General features: G+C 41.3%; 1 protein-coding gene across 5 annotated transcripts in view; it reads right to left on the bottom strand.

Annotated features, from left to right (window-relative positions):
- Positions 1 to 24,032, bottom strand: part of slc12a7b (solute carrier family 12 member 7b) — a 99,968-nt gene extending 75,936 nt beyond the window's left edge. For 4 of the 5 annotated variants that reach the window (XM_039789655.1, XM_039789657.1, XM_039789659.1 and 1 more), the window contains exon 1: positions 23,670 to 24,032. In XM_039789655.1, the coding sequence (XP_039645589.1) occupies positions 23,670 to 23,895 (226 nt within the window). In that variant the 5' untranslated portion in view covers positions 23,896 to 24,032. Of the gene's footprint in view, positions 1 to 1,503; positions 1,926 to 23,669 lie in introns of those variants that run through there. The other variant, XM_039789658.1, reaches the window with a different exon arrangement.
- Between the last annotated feature and the right edge of the window lie 240 nt (positions 24,033 to 24,272).

Here is a 24,272-nt window from a genome sequence, read left to right as displayed (position 1 = left end):
CGACTTATTGGGAATTTAGCTTATTCACGTAACCCCCAGAGTTAGACAAGTCGATACATACCCTTCTCATCTCCGTGCGTGCTGTGAAGCTGTCTGACGGCTCCAGCAGCATCAGCCCATAACAGAACAGGCAGGTGAATGGTTCCAGTAATCCTACTGCTCCCAATAAGTGACAAAATAACGGCAACATGTTCCTATTTACATGTCCAAATCACAACATGTAAACAGGAACATGTTGCCGTTATTTAGTCACTTTTGTCACAATTGGGAGCAGTAGGCTAGTTGGAACCAGTTACCTGCAGGATCTGTGCTGGGCTAAGCTAATGCTGGAGCCGTCAGACAGCTTTACAGCACACACGGAGATGAGAAGGGTATGTATCGACTTGTCTTACTCTGGGGGTTACAGTGAATAAGCTAAATTCCCAATAAGTCGGCTAAGCGCCGGACTCAGCAACGGTGCCGCTGCAAAAATAGCCTCTGGAAGGAACTTGTTTTGGTGGAACGTGTACGTTTGAAAGATAAAACTTAGATTGGACAGATAGTCTAGCTAGCTGTCTGGATTTACCCTGCAGAGATCTGAGGAGCGGTTAACCATAGTCCTCACAAATCAACCAGAGATTAGAATTCCAACACAAACAAAGCAGAAAGTGACGAACATCCGGCCTAAAAAGAGGGACATCCGGCGGAATTTCCGGCGGCACCTGAACAATCCTGGAATTGGAATGTCGTCAATATAGACTAAGGTTATCATGTTGTTTGTTGCGCACTAAAGTTCACAGACACGTCTTCAGAGGGTGAGTGATGTCAGAGGTTGCATGTCAATGGTAATCAACACAGAGAGATGTTAGGATATGCAAAAGTCATGGGTGTCCCAATTAGAGCATCTGTGCTGGTCCTGTGTTTGTAACTACAACACTTGGAGACCTGGCAGTATATTGAAACAATAAGAAATAAAAAAAATGTAATCAAAATAAATGGTTTGTTGAGAAACACACGGTATACAAAAGAAAGGCAACCTATGGTATGGAATGGGGTAAATAAAGGGAATTAGGAAAGAGATTCGGGCCAAAGGGGAAACGCTGGCATGGAACAAAAATTCACGTGCAACTCCTTTGAGCAGCAGTGGCGTGTGAGGGAAACCGTCATCTCACGCAGTTGCTGGAAAGTGAACAAGCCTTCCCTGAAATCCACTGTCTTCCCTACACATTATCCACCCACACACAGCCCATAAACATAGGAAACAGTAACCCTTGCAATAAAGCCAAATTATCAGCGTGCACTGGATACTGTCGGCAAAGTCTGGAACTTGCTGGGACTACTTCTCTATCTACTGTCACAGAAAAGTAAAGATGTGTTTCCAGTTTTAAAAAGGTGCCACGGCTGGTAAAGTCAGATCTGTGAATTAGTTGAGCTTACAAAGTTGTGAACTTTGAATTAGCGTTACATATCTCATTTGCGTTAATCACCCACCTGACGGAGCTAAAAAAATTAATCTGATCTCACCTGTGGCGTCCTCCTCTTCCTCTTTCAGTACGTTGTTGTCATCCACATCATCCTCCTCGTTCCCCTTTTTTGCCTTTTTAGTGTTGTCCTTCACTGGGACAACAGTGAAGTTGGTAGGCATTTTTACACCATGTGCTTCTTCTCAATGTCTCCTGTTTGCCGCACTCTTATCTCTTTCTCCTCTCTCCTCTCTCCTCCCTCCTCCCTCCTCCCTCTCCCTCCCTCTCGGTTCTGCTGCACCTCTCGCTCTTCCTCTGTCCAACAGCTGTCACTCCTCTCCTTTCTTGCTCTCCTCTCAGTTGTTTGCTTTATCATCGAGACTTACTGCCCTGGTTTACTTTACTCTCGTGCGCAGACGTCAGGGCGTACTTCTGAGTTTTTGTCCCTATCGCTAGGATTCTGCTGTTCACCCATGTGACCCCGAGCCCCCGACGCACCAACTATCCAAATAAGGAAGAGCACGACTGTCCCGCCCAATGGGGGCAGTACTCACAAACACACAGACTAGAAAAAAAACATGACATGCATTTGTGCTCGTGAGTGTGTGAGAGCATACATATGGCTCTTTCTGTGCCTGAGAGCAGAGCCTCTGCCTTTGTTCAAAGAGTTGGAGGAGCTCCAGAGTTGTTCACCCACAAACACATTTATATTTCCTCACTTCCTATGCAGTGTTATTTGAGCCCATGTGCATAGTCAGAAGTGGGCAGGGCTGATTTAAAGACGCACACCATTTAACACACACCCCTGAAGAGGGTTTGCAAACATGCATGCACATGCTAACACACACATTCAACCTTTGCATTGCATGTACATGTCATTATAAGTGTAATGTATGTTACTGTGAAAAGACACTTAAATACACAGGGAGAGGGAGGGGGATCTGAGGGAGTCAAAGAGTTCATGCTCTTATCTCTTCAGAGCAACCTCTGAAATACGAGGTGCAGTGTTGACAAGAGAGACAGACACAAGCCTGACAATTATGGGTCTGCTGTTTTTTTGTGTCATGTCACTATTTCTTCAGTGTCAGATCTTTTTGACACTGTTTTGGTGTGGAGTTGAGGGGGCAAGGAGAGCGTGATTTACACGTTAATCTGGAGAAAAGGTCAGCCTTCTGGCCCACAGCCCGCTGCTTTGAAGCCCAGCATCACCACACAGCTAGCAAACGGTAATGTCCTCCGTGAGTTCACCTGGAACTCCCAGCTCCAGGTGAAGTCGGGGAAGCCGTTGCTGTAGAGATGTACGGTAAAGCCAGAGGCTGACAGAGATGAGGCGCTATTCTCTGTTTTTCTGTGCTGGTCGGCATTCTTCAGCAATTAGCGTCAGACTAGAACACTTGTAATGTTACTGCCCCCGTCAGGTCCGGAAAAATCAGTACTGTCACGTTTTCACAGTTTTGGTATCGACTTGGTACCAAAGTATCGGTTCTCGTGACATCCCTACAGTAGTGTGATGAGAAATGCTGAAAGGAACTCTGCTTAAGGAAAAAGCCGCAGCAGCAAATGCTGTTTCATTCTTTCATAATGCTACAGCCCTTGAGCCTCATTTGGCTGCTTAACGTCTGGAGCTCCACCCAGAACACCCCTCTCCCCCTTTTGTTCCCCAACATGGGAAGGGTGGGGGCTGCAGGATATACAGTACCAGTCAAAGGTTTGGACACGCCTCCTCATTCATTTGAACTGGAAAGTGTGTCCAAACTTTGGACTGGTAGTGTAGGAAAGGGAGGAGGTGGAGCGGAAGAACACAAGAAAAGAGACCGAGACGGGCAGGCAAAGTGACCAAACCTAAAAGTCTATCACGGAGTGAGTGAGTGTGCTTTAGCAATACTGTGTGTAAATATGGTCGTGCTAATAAAGCCTCTTTGAATTTGAGTGAGGGAGTGATGAATTTGCACTATTGGTCAGAGTAAGTGGTGACATGATGTGGTGTTTCCCAATTGGCCGTTGCTCTTTCGAAATGAATAGGCCTTGAGTCCCAATACGTCCTCAGGGGGCGTTTACAGCCGTTCTGTTGACTGCAGTTCATTCCCAACTCGCCATACACCAACAGACGGAATAATGTGCAGGTCTTAGATGAATCATCTCTAAGGGATGTCGGAAGTGTGAATTAGTGTAACGTCTTCTCGCACACACGCAGTGTATACAACACAAATAAATGTAGCCTAGTGACAGGTATCTCAGTGTTTTTTACAAGCTATTCAACTAAGGAGGTTAATTAGCATAGCTCCAGGCAGGGACACAAGGAGGTTAGCTGGACTGGACCATAGTTTGCTCCAGACCCGGCCGCCAAAACCAACATGGCTACGCCAAGCTACCAGGCGGTACTACCTGCCTGCCACAGCTACGGCCGTGCTGCCGGTGTTATGACCGTTTCCCCGTTAAGATGCATTTCCCCTATGTCACGGCAGAATCTTTCCTATTGGCTTGCCAGGCTGAGGTGGGTGTGGCTTACCTGCGTCACAGCCGCTAGGAGTTTACAAAGCTGAAGTTATGGACAGACTAAAGGGCAGTCAGAGAGGAAGGACGTGTTTCTGAATGTCACGGGGAAGGAATTCTTTTTTTCCCCATCAAATTGTGTTAATGGTATTTGTCCGCGTCTTAAATGTCTAAAAATAAACTCACTGCAGCATCGAGGCTGATCACCACCAGACCAAAACACAGGTGGGCCCATCCACTTAACCTGTAGCCTGACAGACCAGGTGTAGAGTCAAATGTACAAGCAGCCAAACTTTGGAAGCCCCTAGACACGCAACAATACTATCAAGTTGTGGTTATGCCGTGACACCTATCTTAACCTGAACCAAATCGTATGCCCTTACCTCAACAACGGAGGGGCTTTGGGGCGGCTGTGGCTTAAGCAAGACACCTCACCCGAGGTTTCTCCCGATGGCAGGCCAGCGCCTTGCACGGCAGTTTCGCCACTATCGGTGTATGAATGTGTATTTGAATGGTTGAATTATAGGCAAATTATAGGCAAAAAGTGCTTTCTCCAATAAGGAAGAGAGGCACTATATAAACACAGACCATTTTAATAGTAAGTTCTCTCCAACTTCACCCCAGCTACCGAAAATACCATCACTGAACTCATCCTCAAAGCCAAACCCAGTACCTGTCTGCTGAATCCCCTCCCTACTACCTTTGTCAAAGCCTGTCTGCCATCTAGTTCCCCCTTGATCACAAAAATAATGAACTCCTCCCTCACCTCTGGAACTGTACCCCACACTCACACTGTAACCCACACTCTAAAAATGTCTGCATTACACCCCTTAAAAACCTCCCTCGACCCAGCTGACCTGAACCATTACAGGCCCATCTCCAACCTTCCCTTCATCTCTAAAACACTTGCGAGGGTAGTTGCCAGTCAGCTTCAGTCCCACCTTGACTCAAACAACCTCCATGAACCCTTCCAATCTGGTTTCTGCCCTAAACTCAGTACTGAAACTGCTCTGGTTAAAATCACTGACTCCTCCGCTCAGCTGAAATCATAACTCATGGACATCTCAGGACACTTTACAGATAGAGTAGGTCTTAACTATAATTTACACAGAACCAACAATTCCCACAAGAGCATGCATTTGGTGCGACAGCGGCTAGGAAAGACTTCATTTTAATAGTCGAAAAACACACCGGCCCCGTAAGCAGAGTAGCACAGCTCATTTTATTTCGGCGCCCATGTTATCCAATCTGTCCGTTCATAGCGGGCGCATAGCATGCGCGTCGGCCCACGCGCTGCAGCGATAGCTTCAGCGTCTCCTCTATTTCTTGTGCGAGATGTGAGAGTATGTGTCAAGCCAGGCAGGTAATCACATACAGGAAGACCCCAGTAAAGCCGGATACTTTACAAAAATAAAACATTTCAAAATAAAACATCTAGGTTCATGGTGATTTTGGCTGTCTTGACTTCTTGACACACGATCAGGCACACGGAGAGAGAGGCCGACGGATGGACAGAAAGAGTGACACACACACACACAGCCACACACACACATACAACCACATATAGGCTACAATTACCAGTTTCCCCACTCAACCTGTCTCTTTCTATCAAAGAGAGAGAGAGAGAGAGAGAGAGAGAGAGAAAAAAAAGAGAGAGAGAGAGAGAGCTGAGAGGAGAAGGATGGCTTTGTGACCGGCGCGCCCGGTATGAATGGCCAGGCGGACGATCAGGCACCTATCTAAAGAAAAGAAACCTCGGACAAAACCTGGCTCTTGATGGGCGGCCATCTGACACAACCGGTTGGTGAGAGAGAGGGAGAGAAATAGAGAGACACTAAACTTCTTTCCTCTGTGTAATTTCAAACTAAGAACAAAAAGGGAACATTTTAGGGGGTTTGAGGGATTCATCTGAAATCTGTACTTCACTATAGGAGGAAAAACGTGGAGGATTCAATTCACCAGAACACTTGTCACATATCAGGAAAGCACCAACCATCCAATCAGGTATTTCAGAAATACGTTGTCCAAACCTTCTGCTATGGAGACGGCAGGTCAGGTTTCAATGAAACATTTCCAGTAAGTTGGTGTGGTTGCAAATAATGGGACTGGCTCCATGCTACAGGCAAATCAAGTGTTTAGTGAATAAGCCCAAGAGCTAATATACTGTCCGAAGCAGCTCCTCGAATCATAGGGAATGTTTCTGTGGATAGTGAAAGTAAGGCATTAATCAATACTGTGATCTGACAACTCAATGTTCACAAAGTATTATGGTGCTACTAAGGTAACAAAGAGAGCACTTATCTACTTCCTGCTCAGTGGATGAGCAGTGATGGAAATGGCATCCGTTGATTAAGTGGCCAGACAGTCAGACTGCTTCTCAGTCTCAGTCAGTGCATCCAGGCCAGGAGGACAATGTCCCTTTTATGAGAGAGTTTACAATGATCCACAGTGGAGACTGAAAACTAGGCTAAAATGTTGTGATATAAGCAGTTCCCAGACGGTTTTTCACCATTCCATGCTTGATGCAATGTCTCCCAGCCAAAGCACAACATAATAACACAGGAACACAAGGGTATTTATTACATAACTTCATTACAGACTCATCTGTTGCTCCAAAATATTCATAGGCGGAGGAAATAATCAATTTATAAAATCAAAACAAAAAACTGCTGATCACTATGGCATGGAAAAACACAGGTTAATGGAAATGCTGTACAGGAAGGTAGGAGACATAGATATTATGTGTCTATGGTTTGAACTAGCTCCAAAGTAGGGTTGGGAGAACATTTCTATTTTCATATTGTCCAATGGTGATTACTCGAGATTGACGATTGACGATCAGCTCACCAGTGGATGGCGGGAGTGTGAGGGGAGTCACATAGCACACCAGTGAAATACCAGCATGGACAACTTAGTCTTAGTGTCAAAGAAAAATGTAAGATCTTTTATAAATTCATTTTGATGTATGATTTGGATTTCTAAGAGTAAGTAATAAACGTTCTTCTTAGTAGTAGTAGTAGTAATAGTAGTAGTAGTAGTAGTAGTAGTAGTAGTTGTTGTTGTAGTATGCTTATTCGTTTTTATTAAATCATTTCTTTTCTATTTAGCAATTTTTTTATTATTGACGTTGGAATTCAATATGGATTAAAATGTTTGAATATCATCTTGAGTGTGGCTCAGAGCTTTGAAATAAAACTTTATACTATACACATATATATATATATATATATATATACTATATATATATACTATATATATACTGTATATATATTTTTTTTATATGCCCTTATAAACAATGACATTTGAAATGGGTGTAATATGATAACTACTGTTTAAGTTACAAAATATACAATGTACAATCTCTTCTTAAAGTAAAAGTAGATACAAAATAAAACTTCTGATGCTCACCATGACCATACACGACACACACGCTACTGCCTAAACAGAGACTACTCATTGGTCACATCTTTTGTGAACGAGGGTAGTGTAAGTGAGAGTGAGAATGGCAGGTGCGTTGAGTGAGTACTGCAGGTAAAGTGAAGGGTGTTGCCCCCAAAAGAGCATTGGCCCTGGAGGGAATGTCTCCCCTGTGCTACCGACCACAATCAGGGAGCCTAATACAGGACTGCAGTCAAGGCAGCCGTTGCTTGGATCTCTGTGGAGAAATCAGCCGACACTGTGCACCCATGTACTGATACTTAACGCATAATGATAGGTAAATGCATTCAAACTGCATCTGAGCGACGGCTGCTTGACCGCAGTGAAATAGGAAAGGTGTAACAATGTGGAGACTGCAGTACAACCAGAGACTAGAGTGCACAGCACATCCTTTTGTTTTATTTAATCACATTGTTTTGCGGTTATGTAATCGCACAGAGCAACATCGGGATTGCAACTGCGATTACAGTAATGGTGCAGCCCTAGAAAAAACAATCAAGCCTTAAATCATCGCCAATCAGCCCATCCTACTTCACAGACAGTGATGGATTTATGTGCTCAGAAAATAACAGTTCAACTGAGATGAACCTTTTCCCAGTAGGCTCAGATTTCTAATCCCAAAATACAGTATGTATTGATTGATTCTACAAGGGAAGATGGGAGGAGACTGGATTTGTAACCGATACACCAAGTACAGCTCAAGGACACAGCTCTTTCCTTTCTTTCTAACCAAAAGATAATTCCACAGTTGTTTTCTCAACTCCCTGATTTCTATCCACTTTAATGACCTTTCATCTAGCGCTACATTTCTTTCCATTGCTCCTTTTTTCTGAAGGGAATGTGAAGAGATGTTTGGGGCCTAAAATGGAAAAAAGGGGGTTTTGTTGCTGTTATTTGCACAGGACTAGTATTACCTGGGGACCTAGAGGTTTGTATTAATTGCAGAGGTTGACTGTAATCTTAATCCCGTGCGAATCTGCCAGGTCTGTAATTTGTCAAGTAAATATTCCACCGTAAATTACCTACCATATTTCACCAAACACAGAGGTTGTGTGATAATATTTGTCCCGTGCGAGTCAATCTGTGATTTAGAGTTGTATTGGCTGTGTTGGCAATTATACTGTATATGAAAGTTTTAACAGAGCCCTGACATCATATGGGTGGGATAATGTCAGTAAATGCAGGTAAAATACAGACTATCCTGTAGTGATAGTGTACAGACGTGACAGGATCCCTGCTAATACCAGTCCTGTGCAAATAGCACTAAAGATTTGTTGCTTTAGTAAATACAGGAGTAAAAGGACCCATACTATCAGTTTCAAAAATGTGGTACACGTTGTTCTGCGAGACTAGGACAAAGCAAAAGTTAAAACTACCTGTTTGACAGCAGCAAGGTAACACAGTCAGAAAACGCCACTCCATATGTCTGACATTACCATCTGCCCTACTCAAGAGCTGTTAAGTGATACACTAAATCCCCACCAGTATGGGATAGCGCCCTCTGGAGTTGGCATGAGGAAGGTCAACCTTCCTTTGAGATCATTATACTGAATGACTCACTGTAAAACTGGAAATCATGGTGTTAAACAAGCTAGAATATCATCTCTTTATCATGTCATGTGAGTTTGGGTCATGGCCTTCGTCACATGACATCTACTCGTCTCTCTATTACTTCCTCCTCTTAAAAAATGTTTTCTAAGAGAGGAAAAAGAAAACCCTCAATATACTATACTGTACTACATTATAAGCCGTTATGGCTCAATTGTTAACAGAAAATGACCATCATTTATACATCCAACAGAACAACACTGTAGTAGTTTTTCTTGCCACTTGATGGATGCAAAACTAATATTCTGCAGTATTTTAGCTCAGAATTGGTCCACTAACTCCACTTCTGAGAACATGTTCTGGGTCGTTTAACTCTGTTTACCAGAGGCCTGTTTCCTTCAGCTCTAAGCTTTTTGGAGCAGGGCCGATGTTGTACAATTGGTCTGTGTGAGATTGTGTGCTTATACGAGCCATTTGAATAGAACTTACAGTACGTGTAAATTAGATAACACAGGAGTTTGAACGCTGGAACAGTCACACACATGTCTGTTGCAGTAACTGTAGTAGAGTAGAGAAAACTAAAAACTCACACTTTGCAAAGGCTCATCTTTGACTGGCGTGTCCTTTTGAATTTGACTAGACTCCCCTCATTATGCAACACATAGCTGAAGACTAATAATGACACTCTGTTGCCCCCATTTGATCACGTCCGGAAATACACCCACCAGTTAACACCATCATGACATAATATGGAAGGACAAACTATTTGTTCTATAATTTGTACACCTAGACCAACATTTCACAGCAGTGTTAACAGTAACCTGTGTAATCAGGTAAACTGGCAAATGGAAAGGTTATTTTCTTTTACAAGCACTGACTCAAGTGAAACTGAGGGGAAACAATGCGAGCCATCATATTCAGTCAGATTTTCCCTAATGTTTGACTGTAAAATGGTGACTGAACCTTTTAGTTTCCTTTCTGAAACATTTCCATGACTTTTCTTTATTGGTCTGTAAAGGAGACCTCAGCTGAACTGCAGTCTGCAGTGAGACATACGTACATTCTACGATGATCCAATGATGGAAAAATCCCACTACTCACTATCAGCTATTCAAAGTCAAGGTAAACTACAGTGAATTAGCTGGGGAAAGGTAAATGCCACTCACTGCATGATGTGAGGCAACATGAAGTCTGTAACGACTTTACTACACACATGGGCAGCCCCACCTCAACCATCTCAGGTAACAACACACTTGCCTGTAAACTGTATTTGACACAACAGGATCAGGTGACACTCCTTTGTAGACGAAGGCATGCACCCTGTATAATTTTTTTTAAACCTTTTTCCATGGATGCTGGGTCTTCTGTGATCATTGCTAATTCCAAACTATGATTCCATCTCTAGTTTAGAGTTACTTGAAAATAGATAATACACTTAGTGCTTACATTATGGATTCATGTTTTGGCTCCATGAATTGTCTTAAGAGCAAGTAAGGTGATCTTCTTCTGTTATTGTTCGCCATAAGCGGATGTAGAAAGGCCCCTAATCACCCTTTTGCATGTCGATACTTCCGCCTGTCAATTAAAAGAGGGCTTAAGAAGTGCATTTTACAGATTGTTTCGCATCAGTGCGGTTCCTACAGTAGGCATATTATGGCAATCTATCATCAGTTCAGCTTAGTATTTTATCTCTCTTGATATGGCAGGTAGCTGAACATTAATGTCAGCCCGTGGGTACGTTTAGCAAAAACAGAAGTTGGCTCAGGTGTTTTGTGACCTCAGTTCCTATTTTGGCGGACAGCTCAGTAGAAGTCATGAGAGATGCTGGAAATGATTGAAGCTTCCACTTTATCAGTTTCATCTCTGACTTTTAACTGAGTCATTTAGGCTGCTTGTAGTTATGTGCGTATAAGCCCGCCATTGGCCGCCTATTTCAGATGGAATTCTCCTCTCCTTCCACTATCTGCACGTTACCGTTTTCAAAATCCATGTCGCTACATGAAAAAACCCCAAGCTAGCAACCTACACGTTAAGTCCGTAATTTATTACATTACTTTTTTCCAGCACTGCAAGAATATATTCTCAATTTTCAAAGCGTGGAAGTATACATTGTGTAAAATAAAAAAAGAAAAAAGAAACGGTAAGTGGTGCTTAACATACGCTGTACTCTGGTCCCGACCTGTATGCATTTTTGGTGTCGTAAGCCCATGCAGGCTGGGCTTACTTAAAAAAAATCCATCCATGCATTTCCTATTGCTATTATTAAACAATTGTATTCTCTCTGTCTCAGTGACACACAGACAGAATAAGTGGCCTATGTACATCAATACAGCTGCTGCTATTAATACTTAGCCAGTGTTACTGGGATGTGCACCAAGTGGTCGGCACACTGTCAAAAATTCTTGTGGAACTTTCTAGTCGAAAGCTAAAAAGTATACGCAGGCTTCACCTCTCTAGGGCACCAATGATCAAATTATGTTTGTCTTTTTTATCAGTAAACGTTTATAGTCGACATCGTCTTTTATGACTATGGTTTTATGTGGCGTTTTCTTCTGCAGGAATTGAGCCATTTTAATGCCAGGGCTCGCCTCCCCACGTGCAAATTTTCCACCAAAACAAGATATTTCTCGACACAATTTTACAAGGGCGCCGTCGCTGCACCCTGGGCTTAGCGCCCAGCCGCCCAAAACGACTGTGTCTTTACCTCTTGTATATACCTAGAGTGGACACAAAAACATGAACACCTACACAATCTAAGGCAGATATTAAACATAAAATGAATGCCTAATTTCTGGTGAGACAGAGCAGAGACATTCATTCAACTCTATTTAATTACAAAATTTCTAAATTCTTCTTAAAGAGGTAGCGTTTATTGCAGGGCTATTGTACTGGAAGGCATAATATAATCTCTTCATGTTCATGTTCATGTGTCCAATCCCTGCATGTGCCTGTTGATTTGAACAAATCCTTGCCAGCTCCTGATGTAATTTCAAAGGCAGATTTTGCACTCCACATGCCTCATTTGGCATTATTTTTGTCCTACAGGAGTATTTATTGCAGTAGCAAAGGTAATAAGGCCAAAATGACTCACTGTAAATGCCTTACTTAGCCATACACATTCTGCTGACCAAGAAGTGGAAAACCCCAAGACTACCAACAGCAAATATAGAGAACGTCCAGGGGAAAAACATGTTAAGTAGTTTTTTCCCACAACGTCTGTTCAATGTCTATTCAGTAGCAGTGGCTTTCAGCTGCTGGAAAATGTTTACTGTTATCAGTCTGACCACATGCATTGTGTGTCTGAAATAAACACCAGCTTCACTTTTATGTAAAGAGCATGAGAAGAGATAGCAACAGGATTTCAGGTTGACGACAGTAGTGTTTCCATATCCAGTAAGTCTGGCACATTGATTAGCAGATATTGTGCATAATAATATTATTTAGGGATGGCCCAATCGAGTTAGTTTGGCCCTGGTCTCCATTCGAGCCCTTTAATATTAGGTATCGGCCGATACTGAGTCCAACAATCCGATACTTATATTTCCTTACCTTTAAATTAAGTATCCGACACAGCTGTAGCTTCTAAATGTCACACACCTTATTTTTCACAAGCTATCTGATCCAAATATTGAGGGTCATTGTTCAAAATGATTCAATAAGCTAATCATAAACTTAAATTACTGATGGGAATAAAAGATTTACTGTGGAATGTGACTGAAACGTGACACAATCAGCTAGAAAGAAGACAAATCACGTTGTTGGAACTACAGAAACACTGATCTTTGGCCATACAGACACCGGACTGACAGAGCAAGTTTCATATGGAATTAACAATAATTAGCGACAACGTTTGTCATTTTAACTGCCAGACGTGATGGTCAGTGCCGGCTAAAAATGAGAAGCTGCTTCCTGAATGCTTAAAAAAAGAAATGTAGTCAATAAATATTCAAGTTAGAGCTAGACCAAACAATTTGCCAGCCAATATTAGCTTATTATCATATATTATATATCATATTAGTGTATGTCAGCCAATAAGTAACAAGAAGTTGCAGTACAAAAATGCAATAGGTAATTTGTGTCACATTTAGCAAAGAGCACTGACAAGTTGATTTACACTGTCAAATGTTTCGCTATGTATGTAAAAAAAAAAAAAATCCATTTCAAAACTGTTGTTTGTTCAAATATATATATTGGTCATTATATTAGAGCTGCAAAGATTAATCAATTAGTTGTCAACTCTTAAATTAATTGCCAACAATTTTGATAATCGATTAGTCGGTTTGAGTAATTTTTTAAGACAAAAGTAAAAATTCTTTGATGTCAGCTTGTTAAATGTGAATATGTTCTAGTTCCTTCTCTCCTCTGGGACAGGAAACTGAATATCTTTGAGTTGTGGACAAAGCAAGACATTATCCGAAGAGCCATGGCGGCAGTTGGCAATACAGATACTGTGCAGTTCTCTGCTAGTTTAGCAGTTGTAATTTATGTGGTACTTGAATGTAATGTCTATCTGCTTAACGCAATAAATGTGTCAAACAAAATTAAATAAAGTTAATAATGGAGCCAGTAAAATGGTCAAAGGGTTTATGACTTGCAGGCAAAAAAAAGGCCTGCTAAAGGCTAGATGGGATGATGCAGGATAGTGTAGTGATTCAAGAACCGTAAAATAAGAAAGATGTGTCCCTGCATGCCTTTGGGTCAGGAATGAGTGAAGGTGTATTTGCAGCTGTAACTGACACTGACAGACTCCCTCGCTCATGTGTTTCACATTTGAGAGGTTAAACTTGCACTATTAAGTAGAAGAAAAAAAAAATCGGCTTTCCAAATGAAATCGATTTTCATTTGAATAATCCGATCCAGAATCAATCTCTGTCTGTATCATAAGCAAGTGGAAGACCAAAGGAATCCATTTCCACCAACTATGTCATGCTAGTATGTCATCCAAATATAGGCTACATTTTGGCGGGGGAAAAACTGGCATGGCCGTTTTAAAAGGGGTCCCTTGACCTCTCACTTCAAGATATCTGAATGAAATGTCACTCATTACTTACTGACTGGACTGTCTGTAGAGTTGCACTTTATTGTGTGTTTATGTTAAACTAGTACAGAGCCGGTTCAAAATGTGCCTGTTTGGAACGGGCCGCTTGATTGGCCTGTGGTATTGCTACTTGTAGCTTTCTCCAGAATCAGAAATGTAGTCAAAATTGTAATTGAATCAGGACCTTGTGAATCAGAATCCAATCAGGAAATCCGTGGCGATACCCAGCACTTATTAATAAGTATACTGTAACTGGTATAATGCCCTTGATAAAAAAATAAATAAAAAAAGCCATTTCGAGGATTGGGCTAAACTGTGCCTGTTTGCATTTCCCAAAAGAGAAAGAAAGTTCTCTGAAAACCCTTCTGTTTGACTGGAGAGGGACACACCCCTTCTCCTGAGTGTTGCGTGTAAATGAGGAGCAACTGGAACAAACATCCCACGCAGGATTGGCAGGGAAGCCAGCGCAGTGGACTGGGAGGCCAGGCCACACAGCAGCAGGAACACATATAGGGGAAGCCAGGGCCCAGTTGGTGTCCATGTGCTGACTGCCGGGCTCCAAATAAAGCAGAGGGCAGCACATGATAGCCCAAGGTGCATGCTTTTTTAAACATGAATGCACACACACACACAAACACACACACACACACACACACACACACACACACACACACACACACACACACACACACACACACACACACACAAACATATTGCTGTGTAGTGAGGACATTCTGAAGACTCGCATTCATTTACCAAACCTAACCCATTTATACTGCACCCTCCTTAAATCATTAACAATATCTATGCTTTATGTTACCTCAGGCTCCACCTGAAAAATAGTCCCATTTTCTTTTCGCAATCCATCTGGACCCAAACGGTAGTAAAACACATAAAACAATCACAGACCTTCACAAACCCAAATCTGTATGTCTTAACCTCAAGGAGACCTTAAGACCTTAATATATCTGTCACTCTAACAGATGGTCTAGGTATAACAGCACTTATTACAGTAAAAAAAAAAGTATTAAACAGATGTCAGAGGTTTTGCATTTTAATAAAATTAACCTACCAAATTAGTATGTGTAAAGCAGAACATAGGCCTAGCTTTTGGTTTGATTGGTTTTAAGATAAGATAAGATTCAGAAAAATCATCTTGGGCATCCTATAACCATAATGGCAAGTACAAATATTATTTAGTAGTATTAGTCACACATGTGTGACTACTAAATAATATTTGTGGTACAGCTTGTAAGTATTTCATCAGTGATCCCCAATGTTATAGGGATACTCTGGCAATTACCCTTCGATAAAGGTGGGGGACTTGCAAGAGACACATTTTTAAAAGTTAAAATCAAAGCAGACATTCTTACTTGCACTCCCTAATAGGGCTGGGCGATATATCGATATAAAAAATATGTTGATATATTTTTAAATGAGATATGGAATTAGACCATATCGCATATATCGATATAGCTCAAATGTGATCCTTGCTCCAAGCAAGCTGCTGACTCCTTTTGGATTGGCCTCTTTTATTTTATAGGCTTTTTATTTAAGATATTTTTTAATGTAAATGTGCACCTTATGGAGCTTTGATTTTAAAAAAGGTACTCCTGTTATACAGTATTTATGTTTACATTTTATTGTTATTTGAACAGCTGAGCATTTAATCATGAACCAGTAAGAAACCAGTTTATTATTTATTTGATTTTGCAACTGTTTCTATGAAACTACTTGTGACATGTCATATTTGATTTTGGCTTTGACTGAACATTTGCTCTCACTTTGCGGAAAAAAATATCGGGATATATATCGTATATCGATATTCAGCCAAAATATATCGGGATATGACTTTTGGTCCATATCGCCCAGCCCACTCCCTAATATGATTAAAGCTCCAGAAACTCTGGCTCCTACTTTTCCTATTATGCAGTTAATAGCACCTATTCATAAGACCCTTCTTGCCTATCAAAAGGTAACATCTTTCAAATTCCACACCCCCAGTTTGTAACGCAGGCTTTCTATTTAAAATGTGCAGTCTCCAAGCCCAAGCCATAATAACCCTTATGACATTGTCAGGGTCATTTCCATATGGCAAAGCTTCTCCATATCAACAGAAGACAAAATTCAACTGTTGAGTTGTACTGCACATGAGAAGTAAACTAATTGCGATGAGTAAAATCTGTGATAGTCAGTTCAAGTCTTTCTGGGTCTGGCATTGTAATTTAAAGGTCCCATGGCATGAAAATTACGAGGCTTTATGAGGATTTTTAACATTAATATGCGTTCCCCCAGCCTGCCTATGGTCCACCAGTGGCTAGAAATGGTGATAGGTGTAAACCGAGCCCGGGTATCCTGCTCTGCCTTTGAGAAAATGAAAGCCCAGATGGGCCGATCTGGAATCTTTCCTTTATGAGGTCATAAGGGGAAAGGTTACCTCAACTTTCTCTGCTTTGCCCGCCCAGAGAATTTGGCCCACCCATGAGAGAGAGGCATCATGGCTTGAAAACAAACAAAGCATGGCAGTTGGTCAAGGCCACATGCCCAACCTCCACCTTGCCCCCCTCTCTCCTCCTCAATAGCATTTAAAGCTACAGACACAGAAATGGCACATCCTAAGGAAAGCTCATTGTGGGACTGGCTCTAGTGGATGTAATTCTGCACCAGAATTTCGAGAAAGAGACTTCAGATACAGTATTAGGGGACCACTAAGGTCTATATAAAAGAGACTTCAGATACAGTATTAGGGGACCACTAAGGCCTATATAATAGAGACTTCAGATACAGTATTAGGGGACCACTAAGGTCTATATAATAGAGACTTCAGATACAGTATTAGGGGACCACTAAGGTCTATATAAAAGAGACTTCAGATACAGTATTAGGGGACCACTAAGGTCTATATAAAAGAGACTTCAGATACAGTATTAGGGGACCACTAAGGTCTATATAAAAGAGACTTCAGATACAGTATTAGGGGACCACTAAGGTCTATATAAAAGAGACTTCAGATACAGTATTAGGGGACCACTAAGGTCTATATAAAAGAGACTTCAGATACAGTATTAGGGGACCACTAAGGTCTATATAAAAGAGACTTCAGATACAGTATTAGGGGACCACTAAGGTCTATATAAAAGAGACTTCAGATACAGTATTAAGGGACCACTAAGGCCTATATAAAAGCATCCAAAAAGCAGCATGTCATAGGACCTTTAATGGTATCCAATAAACAAAATTGACAAAAAACAAAAACATGTGCATCACTGTGTGTTCATTCACACAAATAATTCATATAAGCTTCTCTTTCCCTGAAATTCCCAGTCCAGGATAACAAAAATTCGATGACGGCACTGAGCAGAGGAGGCGTGCATTAGTATGAAGCCTACTGTGCTACTGTTCTGCAACAAGCCTCAATAGTGTTTCCCAACCCCAAACATTTGCCAGTGTGTGAACTGCCAGAGTGATAGATTGACAGTCTGTCTCTGTCCAAGCTTAAATCCAACACCTTTTGGAGACTCTTATCCCTGTAGAACCTCGTTTATCTTTCACTGCCTGCTTAATCTCTCATAAATCCAAATGTAATCTTAGTCATCCTAAGCATCTGAGGCAAGCAACAGAGTGCATCATCTGTTGTACCCTGAAACCTCTTCATGTGATTTCAACTATTAATATATATGTGCATTACGTTGTTTGTTAAGACTCTGTGTTTATAGAGCATACTTGTTTAAACATATAGAACACATTCTTAGAATATGTATAATAAACTTCATACATTTAGGCATGTTTGTATATTCACATCCCTTACTTTACTCACAGCTTCGCCTCTGCTTCACACAGACTGAACAAGGAACAAGAATAAAGTACATTTATAGATGGCCTGCAAGGCTTTAATAGGACAAGCCAGTGAAACAAACAGCCACTATGATTCACACAGCCATCTTCTTTTCTGTAATTGGCACTTCTTCATTAACCACTACTTCCTCTTTACAATATGTTACTTTATCTTCCCTGTTGTGTAACCTCAACGACAAGTATGACACAGTTTCCTGGTCCAGTTAGAAAAAAAGAATAACTCTACATTCACACAAGAAAACCTTAAATTGTTTATCAGTGACCTACGAATGTCAAGGAAGCCGTCTTTCTGTATGTTTTAGATAACTGGCATCACTCAGTCTGCTTTATCAAGAGCCTTTAGGTGCTTCATTCAACACAATCTACCATTTGATAATAATGAGCCAGAGAGTAAACAATCAAAAGGACAATGTTTTTGAACAGCCTACTTGGACGTGGAAGTGGCTCTGTGTTGCTAAAAACAGGTGGTGCCTCTGTAAAGGAAAATGCCTGACCATCCAGTATCTAATCTTAATGTTATCTAGACTCATTATCTGCTATGGTTATCAACTTCATCATCCATGAATTCAATTTAGTCAGTAACTAGATTACAGCAAAACAATAGGCATCCCCTGCTGTAAGTCATGTGCTGATTGCAGTACAATGACTACAGTAGAGGGAGGAACTGAGGAAATTGAAATCCAGGATAACTCACAAAACAAAGTGTCAATCAATAGTCAATAAGATGCTTAAGTGATACATGACTCCTGATGTCCAGTTTTCATTATCCAGTGATAATATGGTCCAGGTTTCTTTTAATGCCAGCATTTCCCATGACAGTCAAGAGTTGCTGACAGGCTTGAAACAATCCTCCACCCAAAATCTATCTGTTGAGTATCAAATTTACTGTCCAACATCCAAATCTTTATAACATTATCAGTTTAACCAGGACTAAAATGTGTTAAAATAATAAGTTCAAGTGCAAGTAGAGGATGGTTTCATTTTCAAATTTTCTTCAGTCCATTAAATGTCAAAAGGTAGTCAAATACCCAACACAACTTCCAAGTGACAGCTTCAACAGTCCCAAAAGATACAAATAGCAAAAAGAGCAAATTATCATCATTTGAAAAGGACATGAGGTCTTCTGCTCCTGTATAGTTGGGCTAGGTTGGGTCCAAGGAAGAGGCCAAATTTCCCGGCAGGGTTGAATTAGCTTAACTTAGCCTAATTAACTTTGTCTAACCTAACTATTAACAAACACAAATTATACCATGACACCATTATTCTAATCATATGACAAAGCCACATCCTTTCATTATGCCTCCACCTACTTCAGTTTGTGTCAACAGAGGGGATACAATATTCTTCAGTCATGTAGCAAGTACTCCGAAGCTTATTGTTGCTATGCCGGTGAAAGTGTGTTTCCATCCAGCGGCATTAAAGCTAATAAAAACCTGTGCGTGATGACGTCGCATGCTGTTTTCCTGTCAAATTGGTATATCGAATAGATGAGAAAAAAAATTTTCCATTCATTTTCGCACTGAATCGCACAACACTCAAACTAACATTTGCAAACAAAGTTTGCTATCCAAAATGGATTGCGCTGTCTACCTACAAATAATTAATATTGCACAAGTTGTAATAGTGCTTATGTGCCAGCTAACAGCGACATATCAAGCTATAATAAGACAAGGCCATTTCATTCGTGAGTTCTTAGTAAATTATGGCATTTCTTAGATTTTTGCAATCTAAAATAGCTGTTATATTTCGCTCGTAAATTAAATTTAAAAAGTCTCTTGTCTCCTCATTCGTACACTTATATCTGTCTTTGTTGACACCTGCCATGTCTGCAAAGACAGCGTAAATTACCTAAAACTTCTTTGTGTTAAGTTTCCTCTATGTACAAAATTTCTGCCGCCACAGTATCAGAAATAGGGCAGACGCATAACAGTGTTTCCGCTATGTACACCGCTCCTTCAGCTGTTTATGAAAAGTCATAAAGTCGTAATTATGCGACTGTCAGCGAACTGTCATCCTCTCTCTCTCCCCTTTAGGGTGAGAAACTGGAACAGTGACAGGACGTCATCACTCGCGAAGTCATGGCAACCAAATAAACAACAGGGCGAGTACTACTTGTCACTCAATCTTTGGCAAACAGCGACGAAAGCCGCGATATGAAATCCGCAATCACGCGGGTCCTGTGAAATATGACAGCTACAGTTTATTGGAAAGTAGCGTTGTGGACACTGACTTTGATGAATTTACTGTTGATCAGACCCCAGATGAGACAAGAAGCTAATGTTAGCCAACGCTGCGGTCCCTCTGCCTCCCCGCTGCAGGAGACAGGCTGTATTAACGTTAGTTACTGTTTTAAAACCGGTTTCCAGGTTAGTGGGGGTGCATACGGCTCAAAACCAACATGAAAAATTTAGCTAGTAATGTTAACTCAGCGTTTGGTTTTGTTGTTAAACTGAGGGCTAGATTTATCAAGCCGTTTGCGCCTGTTTCCAGGCGCTAATTGGTCGCAAAGACGGACGTAACCGATGCGGCATATTTACAAACAGGGCGCACTTGGGTAGAATCGCAGATTGTCTGCCACATGAGCGAGAAGAGACAAGTTGCGCTTTCAATATGCGTTCGTGGGAGGGTCGTGGGGAAAGTGGGAGTTCCACCCAAAAAGGTGGGAGGATAAGCGCAAAGTGCCCCTAATTATATATTCCGTGGTGTTTACAAAGACTGTCAGTAAGAGCGCGCCTCTATTCTGCGGGGGAAATTCTCCGCCTCTTAAAAGCAGGTCTAAACCAGCCGCAGTCGAGTTTCCTCGTAGACCTTTATGCCGCTGGTGAAATGGCAACAGTAATTTGAGCAAGACGAAGACATAGGCGAGGCTGAAAATATTTTTAACACAAGAATCACACTTTGTCAGTGAACACAACATCATTTAGCGTTACAGATTAAGCAGCCATGCAATATTAGAGTTACTGGAAGAAATCAAAGATGAAATTGAATCTCCCACTCAGCGTTCACATCCCATTCCAGCAGTTGTTAAACTCCTCGCTACATTACAAATATTGGCATCAGGATCATTTCAAACAGTCCTAGCATCAGCAGTGGGAATATGGCAGTCTGCACTCAGCCATATCATAGCACCAGTACCGCTTTGCTACAGCGCAATTTACGGTATAGTGGGCGGAGAAAGACGCTGATTGCCTGATGGGTGTCAGGGTTGATAAATACTACGCAAAATGTGGAAGCATAGCGTGCGCTATTACCGAACTCGCATAAACAGACGCAGCGCAAACTGCGCTAGTGTTAGTAAATCAGGCCCTTAGTATAAAATGTGCAGTGACGTTAAATCACCGGTTTCAGGTAACGGCACCCTACGGACTACGGTACCGTCTATTTGCTGGATGGTTTCAAGCTAACGGTCGGTAGCTAGCATTAGCAGATAAGCCCGTTGACAGAGACGTTATTGTTTATATTTTGGCCCAATGTTTCTGACCGTAGTAGTGGTCATAGTGACTGAAAGTGTGATGTGAGATGCTAAAAAGAACCTACACGCTGTTTCCAGGTAACGTTACTTTTTGACGTTCGCTAATGTTTGCTGATGAAAGCTCACAAACAATATACTCAATAGTCATTGTGTAGCTGAGAGAAATGCAAAGCAAAGGCCATAACAAGCACTGCAGACACAAGCTGCTCACAGTGCATGGTGCACCTTCTTCTTAGTAACTTAATCTGATTTAGAATTAAATTCAATCCATGCATTAAAGCTGAATAGACAGCCAACCTGTCCTTGTATCACAGAAGAGGAAATCATGTGGAAATTATTCTTCTACTCTGAGGTGGAGGTATTGATTTGATTTAAGACATTTCTACACTCTAAATGAAGCTATGGATGAGAATACACCCGTGTTAATACCCATGCTGGATAATATACTGTACAAGCAGTGTCTGAATTATTTCCTTAATCCTGAAATCCACAATCACAAGCCATGGAGGTCTGAATTCAAAGTGGCTTTTTGCCCAATCAATAGCACTTTATAGGGCTGCACGATATGACCTAAAATAACAATTAATTGCACATTTTACCTTGATAACGATAAATGAATGATAATTAATCACGTTTTAATCACTAAATCTTCTTTTCTGAGTTATCCTCCATGATGCTTTCCATGCGGCTGACTACACATGCGGTTGAATGTTTTTAAGGAAAAAGTAGGCCTATCAACAGGAATAAATTATCGAAATTACTGTCATGGGAAAAACACGTTGATAACAGCTTCAGAATTTTTATGTCGATAAATCATTTAATTTTCAATTAATCGTCCAGCCCTAGTCCTTAACGTGTCAAATAAACAGAAGCATTAAAATATAATCTGTATTTCGTGTAGCGTAATGTTGTCAAATATTGTTCTGAGTCTTCACAAAAGGAGTGGAAAACATTAGTACTCTTACAGGACTCTAAATCACCATCAGTGTAGTCGGGCCAGAAACGGACTTGTTAGCCACCCAGCATCTTGTACTGGCCCTGGGCCAGTGAGACATTTTTTATTGAGCCTCAAATCCAACACCCTGATACAACATGTCAATAGCAACAATCTGTTCTGTTGCCATGATCAAGCAGCAGTACAACATAATCACCAGCGTGATCTTTCTCATTTTTCCATGCAGATTTTTTTATTGCTCAAAAACCTCCGTTAACTGTCTTCCTTTTTTTATTATTATTATTGTTATTATTTGTTATTATTATTATTGTGACATTTAAAGGCCTGTGTGAATCCAAATATAAGTGGAAGGAAGGGACCCATGTTCATCAAAAGCAAACAATATAATACACATCTAAAAAGAGACCTATTTAACACAGTTTAACTAAAGTTGACGATCAACAATCAATCATTACACACAACAGATGTGCAGTACACTTAGCCACTGTGCACACTGTGCTGTGACTGTAAGTCAGCATGCTTGCTTGGCTTGTGTGCCAGGCAACTATTCCAGCACCTTCTAGCCCTCAACCTGTTGCTATAGAAGCACCTTGTTTGTGAGCAACTGGTCGAACAACGCCTGAGAATAAAGACTGCAGCCAAATTATGGTTCAGAGCAAAAGACATATTCAATAAGATAATAATATTCAACGGTATAATAAATACAGTGGATTTAAAAAATATATATATAAAATGGAAATATCTTGTCATATATCAAGTTAAAATTTCTTTTAGAAATAAAATCCCATGGTGAGCTAATAATACCATTTTGAATGACAAGGTACCACAGGCACGCCTAACTTTTCTGGAGGATCATTATTTGAGCACAATAGTGAGCTTAAATAACAGCATACTGGACAAAAGATTTGTTAAGCCTACCTCAAGTTTCTTTTGTGTTCAAATTTTGTAAGACTCGAATTGGTTATCTACATTTAAAAAAAGGTACAACAAGAGCCAAACCCCCTACTCACTCTTATGATAAGAAGAATAAACAGGTTCGTTGCATAAAGGGAATGTACAGGGAGTTCAACACAGACTGCTCATTAAGGTGAAGCAACATTTGTGCTGGCAAAATCTTCGACCGCAATGTCTGTTATGTTCTCAGCGGACCGTTCGGTGACTAATGACATTTTCACAATAACCTAACCAAATAATGTTTTATAGCAGTGTTCAAAACTTGTTGTGGCTCTATTAAAACTAGTTGTAACGGTATCTCTTTTTTTGCCCCAGCTTCGGTTTTGGGGTACTATATGACGCCCCGGCTTCATTACATAAACGGGAGGACAAACAGCCAGACAACAAGTGAAATGTGACGGCTAAAGTTAATCCTCTGTTAGATAGATGAGATAAGAAGTGGAACACGGAGTTTGTAGCGGCCAGCTGTCTTACCGTACTTGTTGGGCTCCCTGTTGTACTCTAAGATAGGTACCACAACGTTGGGGTCCTGCGGCTCGAACACGCTGTCCTCCCCCGCCTCTTTTTCCTCCACTGTTACACCCCCGCTGCTGCTGCTGCCGCCGCCGCCGCCGCCGGTGTCTGGTGCCGGGTCGTGCTCCCCGTCCCTGGCGACCCCAACTCCTCCGTCAACGGGGACTACCACAAACCTTTCGCCCATGTCCGTCTTCTCCCCTCTTGTCGCACTTTTAATGGAGGAAAAGCACAGCCTGCGGCTTACCTCCGCGGTTCACACTCCGTGAGAGCGAACACACAGGACAGCTCCAACGGAACACAAACACACGCAGACACTCACGGGATGATCAGCGGATTGATTATTACAGTACAGACGTTCCCGCCCTCGACCGTCCCTCGTTGGTTGAAAGAGCCATGGAGCGCTGTCAATCACCCCCAGAAGCAAATCAGAGTGCTTGAAATGTGTTACTGCGGGGAGTTCTAAAATTTGCTACAACTTCGTGATTTATGAAAATATCATACCGGTACAAATTATTTTTATTTAGTATATTTTGGAGTATATCTCAAAACACAAAACATAAA

This window comes from Perca fluviatilis, chromosome 22 (assembly GCF_010015445.1).
Source record: "Perca fluviatilis chromosome 22, GENO_Pfluv_1.0, whole genome shotgun sequence".
Lineage (NCBI taxonomy): Eukaryota > Metazoa > Chordata > Actinopteri > Perciformes > Percidae > Perca > Perca fluviatilis.
The sequence above is the reverse complement of the archived record's forward strand: the minus strand, read 5'-3'. Positions and strand labels throughout refer to the sequence as shown.